The 12530-nt window shown below is 41.9% G+C and overlaps 1 protein-coding gene across 6 annotated transcripts in view; it reads right to left on the bottom strand.

Moving 5' to 3' along the window:
- LOC132825897 (receptor-type tyrosine-protein phosphatase alpha-like) overlaps window positions 1–12530 on the bottom strand; it is a 298285-nt gene that overhangs the window by 27946 nt on the left and 257809 nt on the right. For all 6 annotated transcript variants that reach the window (XM_060841716.1, XM_060841555.1, XM_060841887.1 and 3 more), the window contains one exon: window positions 10890–10966. In XM_060841716.1, the coding sequence (XP_060697699.1) occupies window positions 10890–10966 (77 nt within the window). The remainder of the gene's footprint in view (window positions 1–10889; window positions 10967–12530) is intronic.

Below are 12530 nucleotides of genomic sequence, written 5' to 3'. Positions count from 1 at the left end.
ACTTCTCCACTGGGTCCTAAGCAAACTCCCTCCCGTAAACACAACCACACCGTAAATTACCTGCGACACTGGGTCCTACGCAGACCCTCTGCAAAACTACACTAAACTGCAACCGATCTGCACCACAGGGTCCTAGGAAGGATCACTTAACTGGAAGCAGTCACAATCCACTCCACCAGACTATGGACCACTCAAATGTAAGAAACCTGCGAGGAAGCTGGTTAATCGTGCCGGTCTGCGAGTAAGACTGAGACTACATGGCTTCAAGGCCCCCTTCCTAGCTTACTCCTAGCGAATCTACAATCTCTGGAGAACACGGACAAACTCAGATCACGGCTCAGCTTCCAGCGTGAACTGAGGGACTACTGTGTACTCTGCTTCACAGAAACCTGGCTCAGAGCATCCACTCCCGACTGTGCACTTCAGGCTGATGGCTTTTCTATCCATCGTATGGACCGTACAGTGCCCTTGGGTAAAACAAAGGGTAGGGGGGTTTGCTTTTTAATCAACAACTTGTGGTGCATGGTCATTGCAACCCTGCTCCCCAAACCTTGAATTCCTCACCATCAAATGCCGCCCCTTCTATCTATCACAGGAATTTACTGCTGCTATACTAACTGCTATGTACAAACTGCCACAAGCAAAGGTTGAGGGAGTGGTGGATGTGCTGTACGCTACCACTAACACCCTGGAGATGGAACACCCTGAGACCCTGTTTATTGTAACTGGTGACTTCAATCAAGCCAACCTAAAGAGGGTGGTGGGGCTGAAAATGTGTTGCTGGAAAAGCGCAGCAGATCAGGCAGCATCCAAGGAACAGGAAATTCGACGTTTCGGGCATAAGCCCTTCTTCAGGCCTATGCCCGAAACATCGAATTTCCTGTTCCTTGGATGCTGCCTGACCTGCTGCGCTTTTCCAGCAACACATTTTCAGCTCTGATCTGCAGCATCTGCAGTCCTCACTTTCTCCCCTAAGGAGGGTGTTGCCCAAGTACCACCAAACATTACCACCAGGGGTCTAAACATTTTAGATCACTGTTACACCACTATGAAAGATGCCTACCGCTCCATCCCCCGCCCTCATTTCAGGAACTCCGACCACAATGCTGTGTTTCTTCTCCCAGCTTACAGTCAAAAGCTCAAGCAGGAGACCCCTTTGCAGGGCTGATTGGAATAGGCAGAGGATCAACTCTGGTGCAGTCTGGAATCAGCTGATTGGGCCATGTTCAAGCAGTCCGCACACTCCTTGAACGAGTACGCCACCACCATCACAGACTTTATCAGCAAGTGTGTAGAGGACTGCATACCGAGGAAGTCAATCCCGCTATTCTCCAACAGGAAACCCTGGGTGAATCAGAGACCGAGGCAGACACCCAGCGACTATGGCAAGGACTGAATGACGTCACAGGTTCTAAAAAGAGACAGTGCAAGATAGCAGACAATGACACATCCCTCCCAGATTGTCTCGATGTCTTCTATGCTTGCTTTGAGCAGAATTTCAGCAGAGAGGTAATACTTTTTTTGACAAGCCCTGAGAAACCTATCCCAACAGTCACTGCGCATCAGAGGTCAGATCAGTTTTCATTTGTGTGAAACCAAGGAAAGTGATGGGACCAGGCAGAGCATACACAGATCAACTGGCAGAAGTCTTCTCAGACATCTTCAAACTCTCACTGCAGCAGGCCACTGTCCCTGTCTGTTTCAAGAGGCCAACATCACCCCTGTGCCAAAGAAGGCTCATGCAGCATGTCTCAACGACTACTGCCCAGTGACCCTAACTTCGGTGGTCATGAAGTGCTTTGAAAGACTGGTAATGGCATTAATCAACTCCAGCCTCCCCACTACTCATGACCCACTCCAATTTGCCTGTTGGACCAATAGATCCCTACCACGTGCCATAACATGTCAGATGCCACATCACTTGCCCTTCATTCCCCCCCCCGGAACATCTTGACCCCAAGAATCCTACTCATTGACTACAGTTCAGCCTTCGACACTATTATCCCCTCAAGATTGATTATTAAACTTAATGATCTCTGACGAAGCCCCACTCTCTGCAACTGGATCCTCAGTTTCCTGACCCACAGGCCACAATCAGTGAAGATTTGGGAGAATATTTCACCCTCACTAACACTCAATACTGAAGCCCCCAGGGGTGGGTTCTCAGTCCCTACTGTACTCCTTGTATACCCATGACTGCATCGCCAAATACCAGATACCTGCCATTTACAAGTTCGCTGATGAGACCGCCATAATTGGTTGAATCTCAGATGGTGATGAAACAGACTACAGATGGGAAGTGGAAGACCTGGAAAAATGGTGTACTGAGAATAACCTAGCTCTCAATGCCGGCAAAACCAAGGAACATATTACTGACTTTCGGCAGAATGTTACTCATGCTCCCCTACACATTAACAGCACAGAGGTGGAATGAGTGGAGAGTGTCAAGCTCCTGAAAGTGGTCATCCACAACAAGCTTTCTTGGACTCTTCACGTGGATGCACTGGTTACAAAGGCCCAACAACTTCTCTTCTTCCTCAGGCAGCTGAGGAAATTTGGCATGATGGCGAATACCCTTGCCAAATTTTATAGGTGCGCCATTGAGAGCATTCTGTCTGGATGTATCACTACCTGGTATGGCAATTCAAGATCGGATTACAGACAGTGGTGAACTCCGCCCGGACAATCACAAAGGCCAACCTGCCATCTATAGAAAGCATCTACCAGGCCCGCTGTCAAGGAAAGGCCACCAGCATTCTCAAAGATCCATCCCAATCTGGCAAGGTTTTTCTACAACCTCTGGGGAGAAGGTACAGAATCCTGAAAAAACACACACACACACACACACACACACACACACGTTTCAAAACAGTTTCTACCCTACTATTGTTAGAATACTGAACAGACTCACAAACTCTTAACATTCGCCTGTACCTGTGTTTTGTTTTTTTGCTGCTATTCACCTATTATTTACTTATCTGTGCTACTTAACTCTGTGTTGCTTGCAAGACAAAGCTTTTCACTTTGCATCATGTGCATGACAATAGATTCAACGCTATTCAGCACTGCCCTGATGTCATCATTGAATATCAGAGCTGCACCATCTCCCTTACCTTCCTGCATGTACTTCCGAATAGTCTGATAGCCCTGGATATTTAACTCCCAGTCATGACCATCCTGTAAACACATCTCCGTAATGGCTACTAAATCACATCCATTCGCGACATGCCATTAATTCCGCGATCTTGTTATGAATGCTATGAGCATGCAGGTAAAGTGCCCGTGTGCTAATTTTTATACTCTCATGATTTCCAACATATCTAATAATATCTCCTGAGTTATCCTTGCTTTTTGCCCCTTTCATAGCCTGCCTTGTATTTCAACCTTCCTGCACACATGCTCACCTGCTGCTTATCTTTTTGATCTAATGACCCCTCCCATTACAAAGCGGGCCATATTGTGGTGCAGTGGTAGTGTCCCGACCCCTAGACTGAGAGACCCGGGTTCAAATCCCACCTACTCTATAGGTGAATAACATTTCTGAACAGACTGATTAGAAAAATAAACTACAAAGTCAGAAGTGGGGATGTTTACTGTTCATTGTATAATGTTCAAAACCATTCCAGACTTAGAATCATAGAGTACAGAAGAGACCCTTGAGTGCATCAAGTCTGACAAAAACACCCAAGTCTACACTAGTCCCACTTTCCAACACTAGAGCCATAGCCTTAAATGTTATGACACTTTAAGTGCTCATCCAAGTACTCTTAAGTGTTGTGATGCCCCATCTCAACTATCTTCACAGGCAGTGCATTCCAGATTTCCACCAAACTCTGGGTGAAAAAGTTTTTCCTCAAGTCTCCTCTAAACCTCCTGTCTTTCTCTAAACCTTAAAATTATACACCCTTGTTTATTACCTTTCAACTAAGGGGAAGAGCTGCTTTCTATTCACCTTGTCTATACTCCTCATTCTTTTATACCTCAATTAGGTCTCCCCTCATGCTTTCCTGCACTGTTCTCCCTGTCAGGTTTCCTCCCAGAGTCCAAAGATATACAGGTTATGTCTTGCTAAATTGTCCTTCAGTGATGAAGGTTTTACAGGTTAGGCAAGTTAGCTATGGTAAATATGGAATTATAGTGTTGGGTGGGAGTGTGCTGATTCTGGGTGTGATGCTCTTTGGAGGGTCAGTGCAGACTCGATGGGCTAAATGGCCTCTTCCTGCACTGTAGGGATTTTATTAATCTTTTCTGCACCTCCAATAGTGTAATCACACCTTATTGCCAATATTGTGTACAGATGCACATACTACTCAGCTGGTCCTGTGTAATGAGACAGGAATAATTAATGACCTCACTAAAGCATCTCAAGATTCTCGCGTCTTGAAGCAGTCCATGCCCATATGCAGTGAGACCGGGACATTAAGGTTTTTTATAATAAGTGGAAGTGACAATTGTGCCACAAAAGTGCCAGAAAATGACCATATCCAACATGACAGAATTTAATTGTCACCCAATGGCATTACCATATTAAATTCCCCAATATCAGCATCTTTGGGGTTATCATCGACTCAAAGCTGAATTGGACTGGTCATGTATGTACAACAAAACCAAGTCAGAGGCTGGGAATTCTGCAGTTACTAACTTAACTCAAAGCTAGTCCACGGACAACTAAATACAAGTCACGAATGGAATGAAATGTTCTCTACAGCCTGGAACACAGCAGCTCCAAAAACCCTCAAAGAGACTGGTATAGAAGACAGCTATTCTCATGTGAGTTGAAAATGTGTTGCTGGTTAAAGCACAGCAGGTCAGGCAGCATTCAAGGAATAGGAAATTCGACGTTTCAGGCATAAGCCCTTCATCAGCTATTCTCATGTTCCAACTGTGTTGGAACAAGTGCCTTGGCAAATCAAATATAAGGCTGTACAGAGATTTTGAAACTAATTAGAAGGGGAGGAGGGTTTGGGAGGGGGGAAATGCAAAAGCACCAGCTCACAAAGCAACAGGATATGGCAGAACTACAGGGCAGCTATTTGGATAATGATGCCTGGAGTGAGACAGGAAGGAACAGAGGATACAAACATTAAGAAAAAGTGGTAAATAGGGTCAAAGGGGAAATATTGGCCATAAAACAAAAATAATGGGGCTCTTGTGGTGCAGTACTAGTGTCCCTACCTTGGAGTGAGGAGACATAGATTCAATCCCATCTGCTCCAGAGGTGTGCAATAACATCTCTGAACAAGTTGATAAGAAAATATGTAAGACAGCAAAACTGATGGCAATTTACTTGAATGCGTGGAACATATATAACAAAATAAATTAACTAACCACACAAATACAGACAACTGAGTGTGATCTTACAGCTCTTACAGAGACATGATTACAATGAGATTAAAGCTGCGAATAAAATATTCAGGGGAAGACGATTTTTTGAAAGGTAAAGCAGAAAGGAAAGGGTGGATGGTGTGGCACTGTTGGTATGAAATATAAGTACAATAGCAAAAAATGATCTTGAATTGAAAGATGTAAAATCCACACAGATGGAGGTAAGAAATAAAAAGGACAAACAGACCCAAAATGAGTAGTCTATAGGCTGCATAACAATACATGGTAGAACAGTGAATAAATCAGGAGATAATAAGGATATGCGACAAAGGCAGTACATAGCAATTTTAATCTTTGTGTAGGGTCAGATTGGAACAGGAAGCCGTGGGGAAGAATAGAGTGGATATGGGACCATTACCTCGAACAATACCAGAGGAAATGGTGGAAACTGGTACAATTACAACATTTAAAAGGCATCTAGATGGGTATATGAATCAGAAAGTTTAGAGGGATATGGGACAAATGCTGGCAAATGGGACTAGATTTATTTAGGATATCCGGTCGGCATGAACAAGTTGGACCAAAGGGTCTGTTTCCGTGCTGTATATCTCTATGACTCTAATATATGTATGGATCCAACCAGGGATCAGGCAATTTTGGATCTGGCAATATGTATGTAACAATAAAATCTAATTCTAATGAGGCAGGCTTAATAAATGATGTCAGAATAAAAGATTCCCTCAGAAACAGTGACCATAACACAGTAGAATTTAGTACGTAGTTTCAGAGAGAGGAACTTCGGTCAGAAACCTTTCAATGATATCAAGGTGAATCTGAGCTACATTGCGTATATTTTCCCTTGATTCCCTTACTGATTGAAATAATGTTCTAATGCAACTTCGTTTTGTAGGTGTTGGGATGATTGCTTCTGTAGTTCAGTATTTGGTCAGTATGTGTTGTTTTCCTGTAGACGTTGGTCTGAAGTTGGGTGTTTGCTCTACTGCAACATCTAGGAATGTTGTTTTCCTCATCTTTAGTGAATTTTATGCCAATAAGGATATTATTGATAGTCTTGAATGTTTCCTCTAATTTGTTTCGTTTAGTGATTACAAAGGTGTCATCCACGTAGCGGACCCAAAGTTTGGGTTGTCCTACTTCGACTGGGACAATACATCCATCCTAGGACAAGCCAAACAGAGACACAGACAAGAATTCCTAGAAACATGGCATTCTAACCAGAACTCTATCAACATTAACTTTGATCCCATCTACAACCCCCTGAGAAAAAGAACAGGGAATTACATCACCAACCTAAGGAAACCTAAACACACAAATAAAAAGTGGGCCATGTCACCAGTGCTTCATCCTGATGATGTTCACCTAGTATGGTGACAAGACATCTGAAAACAAACCTTCCAGCTCAGCTACCTACTCCAGAACTTCAACCTGAGCTATAAATCTTCTCAAAACTTGCTAAAAGCTAAGCAATCCCATAACCAACAGATTTAGGTCAAAGCTCTGCAGTCATGCCACATCTAGTTGCGAATGATGGGGAGCAATTAAGCAACTTGCTGGAGGAGAAATTTCCACAAGTGTCCTCAATGATTTGAGAGTCCAGTACATCAGTGTGAACAAAACAAGGCTGAAGCATTCGCAACAATCTTCAGACAGATGTACTGAATGAATGGTCTATCTTGGCTTCCTCTGAAGGTCCCCAGCATCACAAATACCAATTCAACTCACTCATGTGATAACAAGCAAAGGTTTGAGGCACTGGATACTGCAAAGGCTAGAAACCCCTAGAACATTCCATTAATAGTACTGAAGGCAGGCTCCAGAATTGGCCACACCATATCAGCCAAGAAACATTGACATCTACGTGACAGTGTGGAAAATTGCCCAAGTGAGTCCTGCACACAGAATTCAGGACAAATATATCAGGCCACTCTCGATAATCAGTAAAGTGATGGAAAGTGTCATCAAAGTACTGTCAAGCAGCACCTTCTCAGAAATAACTTGCCCTTTGGTGCCTAGTTTGGGTTTTTCAGGGCTACTCAGCTTTTTATTATAATCGTGGTTCAAATATGGATGAGAGAACTGAATTCCAGAGGTGAGGCGAGAGTAACAAGTCCTTGACATCAAGGCCTCGTTTGACTGGTTGTAGCATCAAGGAAAGTCTGCAAAGGGGTATAGATAGGTTATGTGAGTGCGCAAGGGTCTGGCAAATGGAGTACAACATTGGTAAATGTCAGGTCATCCATTTTGGTAGGAATAACAACAAAATGGACGACTACTTAAATGGTGAAAAATTACAGCATTTTACAGTGCAAATGGGCCGCGTGTTCTTGTGCATGAATCACAAAACGTTGGTTGGCAGGAGCAACAGATAATTAAAATAACAAATGGAATTTTATCCTTCATTGCTAGAGGGATGAAGTTTAAAAATAGGGAGGTTATGCTGCAGCTGTACAGGTTACTGGTGAGGCCACACCTGGTGTATGGTGTACAGTTTCAGTCTCCTTACTTGAGAAAGGATGTACTGGCACTCGAGGGGATACAGAGAAAGTTGATTCCAGAGTTGAGAAGGTGAGCAGAGATTGAGTAGACTAGACTATACACTGGAATTTAGGACAATGAGGGGGGATCTTATAGAAACATAGAAAATTATGAAAGAAATGGATAAGGTAGAAGAAGGGAGGTTGCTTCCACTGGTGGGTGAAACTAGAACTGCACGGCATAGCCTCAAAATAAGGGGGAACAGATTTAGGACTGAGTTGGAGAGGAATTTCTTCTCCCAAAGGGTGTGAATCTGTGGAATTCCCTACCCAGTGAAGCAGTTGAGGCTACGTTGGTGAATGTTTTTAAGGCAAAGATAGATTTTTGAACAGTAAAGAAATTAAATTTGAGCAGATGGGTAAGTGATGCTGAGTCTACAAAAAGGTCAGATATGATCTTATTGAATGGGGGCACAACCTCTACAGGCCATATGCTCTTATTTACTGGAGTTAAAAAAACTCGTAGGAATAAACTCTCAGCCGGTTGGAATCATACCAGACACATGTTTATGATTGTTGGAGGTCAGTCATCTCAGTTCCAGCAGATCCCTGCAAGAGCTCCTAAGATTAGTGTGCTAATTGGCCTCAAGAACGTTTTGCTAAGCTGTCACCTTCAATTTGAACTTAAAGAGTTTATTTGGTACAGGTTATGTTGGGGAAGGGAGTTGCAGGATTTGTTCAGTGACAATCATATATTTCCAAGTCTGTATGGTGAGTGGCTCGGAGGAGAACTTGTGGGTCATGATATGCCCATATATCTGTTGCCCTTGTAACTTTTAGATGGTAGTGGTCATTGATTTGGAACGTACTGACTAAGGAGCCTTGGTGAATTTCTGCAGTGTATCTTGTAGATTGTACACATCACTGCTATTGAATAGACTGCTCTGTCCTGGATGGCATCAACCTTTTGGAGCTACAATTAACCTTTATAACTGGGAAGTATCTTCATAATTCTGACTTTTACCTTGTAGATGGTGGACGGACTTTGGGGAGCCAGGTGGTGAATTACTAGCTGTAAGGCTCCTAGCCTTGGACTTGTTCTTACGGTTACAGTACTTAGATGACTACTCTAGTTCAGTATATGGTCAATGGTAACTCTCAGGATACAGAGTGTGGGAAATTCAATAATGGAGATGCCACTGAATGTCAAGGGATGATGATTACACTCTTTTGTGTTTGAGTTGGCACTTGTTTGGCAAAATGTTTCTTATCAATTATCAGCCCAAGCTTGAATATTGTCCACATCTTGCTGCATTTAGGTTTGAACTTGTCCGAGGATGGATATGTAGTCCCAGTCAAAGTGGTGTCCTTCTTTGTCTGTATGTAAGAATATTATACTAGTACAAGCTAAACAGAGACACACATGAGAATTCCTAGACACCTGGCATTCTAACTGGAACTCCATCAATAAGCACATCAATTTGGATCCCATCTACCTCTGAGAAAAAGAACCGGAAATGATATCACCCACCTTAAGAAACCAAGACACATAAACAGAAAGCGGGACATAATACCAGCGCTTCATCAGAGGCTCACTGATGTTACCTAGTATGGTGACGAAACATCTGAAAACAAACCTTCCAGCTCAGTGAGCAAACTTACAACCAGAACCTCAACCTGAGTTATAAATATTCTCAAAAATCACACGTACTACCTTGCAGAATAGAAAAGTGAGTATATCACATATATTCCGTGATGTGGAGGTGAAAGTGTTGGACTGAGGTAGACAAGGTCAGAAGTCACACGACACCAGGTTATAGTTCAACAGGTTTATTTGAAATCACAAGTTTTTGGAGTGCTGCTCCTTCATCAGGCACAGAATTTATAGGCAGGGATCAAAAGGTCATATAAATAGTGTGAGTAGAGTATTGATAGGCTGAATAAGAAGTCTCTGCAGGTGATCAAAAGTGTCAGATGGTGTGAGTAAAGTGTCAACAGCTGAATAGCAAGTGAAGGGATGACCTATAACTCAGTTAATTAAGGCAGAAGGATAATTACAAAAAAATAAAAATAGGGTGGTGCTGGAGACAAACCAAATGACTGGAATAACTTGATAGGTATAAGAGTCTCATGCGAGGGTCTAACCAAAGTACCAAGTAATCCAAAACTGTACAAACTAATTAAGGTCAAGAAATCATAATAAGTTATCAAGGTGGTGGTGTCCAAACAAGATAGGGAGGAAGATTTTACAAACACAAAACAGTATGGTATGGTCACCTGCAGAGACTTAAAAACCAGAAGAATTGCAGATACTGCAAAATAGAAATAAAAACAAATGTTGCTTGAAAAGATGAGCAGGTGTGGCAGCATCTGTGAAATCGGAGTTAAAGTTTTAGGTTCTGAGGAAGGGTCGCTGGACCCGAAACGTTAACTCTTGATTTCACTTTACAGATGCTGCAAAACTGGAACTTGCCCAGCAACTTCTGCTTTGGTGACTTATTACTCAGCCTGTTGACACTTCACTCACATCATTTGAATGATATTTTGATCTCTCTGCCTATAAATTCTGATTTGGAGATGCCAGTGTTGGACTGGGGTGTACAAAGTTAAAAATCACACAGCACCAGGTTATAGTCCAACAGGTTTAATTGAAAGCACACTAGCTTTCGGTGATCACCTGATGAAGGAGCGGCGCTCCGAAAGCTAGTGTGCTTCCAATTAAACCTGTTGGACTATAACCTGGTGTTGTGTGATTTTTAACTTAATAAATTCTTGACACTGTGTACTTCACTTCACCTGATGAAAAAGCAGCATTCCAAAAGCTTGTGATTTCAAGTAAATCTATTGGGCTATTACTTGGTCTCGTGTAACTTCTAACATACATTCCAGTACATTTATGCAAAATTAAGGAATAACCAGCAAAGTGCAGATTCTAGTTCACAGCAGAGAAAAATGCTTCAGGAAGCTGTGTTAAGTGCTAAGTTCTAGTGTAGTTTCTACTCTAATGTTTAATTGAAAACTTGATTTTACATTCAGAATGCACGATAAACTAATTTTGTAAAAACTCACATCAATGAACGATGCATTCACGTAATCTGTGTTCTCTTCACCTCTCTTTACAGGAATGATAACTCTGTTAAACTCATCTGAAATCACATGGAAACAAAAATGCATAATTATACTGTAACATGCACTGAACACATTGCAATTCAACCAGGGAATGGTATTCTGTTTACCAACTCACTTTTCTCCCAACTTATTCAACTATTCTTGATACTCATCATGAGTATTTAATTATTTCCAGTGTCTTAGAGCACATTTTAAAAAATCTTTGTTGGAAGTTGCTCCTGGCTGGGAAACTACTTCTTTACAGCTGAATCAAAACTATAATCTCTATTGAATTGCAAAACCAGTATAACAGATGAACTGTGATAATTGCAACAGCAAAATATTGACGCATTCTCTCACGCTAAAATAAAGCAAGATAATTGCAACACGTTGAGGTTAATAGAAACTTCTAGGTAAAAGTGATATACATTGACATCTGTTTTAATTTTTCTCATTTTCTCAAATGAAGATATGGAACCCACAGAAAAACACTACATGGCCTAATGAAGATCAAGTGTAAAAAAATGCAGGAAGAAGTGCTATCTTATCAACTTGTAGTCCAGCAGTTGCGAACCTACCCTAAACAGCCAAAAATGCTTTATTTTTAGGACATAATGAAATAAAACATTCAAATCACACAAAAAAAGCAAATATAAAAAGCATTACGATGTGATTCGTGATCAAATGTTAAATAAAGATAAGGGAGAAACACAAAAAGTACTTAACATAGGAAGAACAGAGTAAGATTCACAAGCAGGGAACATCCCGGAGTAACCAGAAACTGAACAGGACGAACCACATGAATACTGTGGTTACAAAATTATAGATTTGAGACTGGGAATTCAGTGACAAGTAACCCAGCCCAGATTCCCAATCCCAATCCAGCATATACAAAGCACCAGTCAAAACTACGACTGCATTAGTGGATGTCAAGAAACATTTTACATCAATGGTATTTAGAATTATGCAGCCTGCTTGATTGTTACACTACCCACCACTTTCACCACTGACAAAGAGTCACAGCATAGAAGAGGCCATTCTGCCTATCGAATCTGTACTGCCACAAATAGTGGGCCCATAGCCTTGAATGTTTTGACATTTCAAGTGCTTATCCAAACACTTTTTAAAGGTTGTAACGTTACCTGCCTCAACTATCCTCAAAGACAGTATTTTCCAGACCCTCACCACCCTCTGGATGAAAAAGTTTATTTTCAAAATTCCTCTAGACCCCCTGCTTTTCACTTTAAAATGATGCCATCCTATCATTATCCCTTCGACTGAGGGAACAGGCTGCTTTCTATTCACTCTGCCCATGCTCCACTATCTTATACATCTCTATCAAATCACCCCCTCAACCTTCTCTGTTCCAAAGAAAGCAGCCCAAACTTATCCAGTCTCTTACACAGCACCAACAAATTGTACTATCTACAAGTCTTGCTGTGCATGTCGGCTATGATAGACTGGGGGCATGACTTGAAGGACGGTGGTGGAAGGCAATAGCAAACGTTCAAAGAGCACATTGGTGAACTGCAACAATTGTTCATTTCTGTCTGGTGCAAAAGTAGAATGGGAAAGGTGGTCAAACCATGACTTACAAGGGAA

The sequence above is a fragment of the Hemiscyllium ocellatum genome, chromosome 1 (assembly GCF_020745735.1).
Source record: "Hemiscyllium ocellatum isolate sHemOce1 chromosome 1, sHemOce1.pat.X.cur, whole genome shotgun sequence".
In the NCBI taxonomy this organism is placed as follows: Eukaryota; Metazoa; Chordata; class Chondrichthyes; order Orectolobiformes; family Hemiscylliidae; genus Hemiscyllium; species Hemiscyllium ocellatum.
Note: the sequence above shows the minus strand (reverse complement) of the source record. Positions and strands in the feature narration are given on the sequence as shown.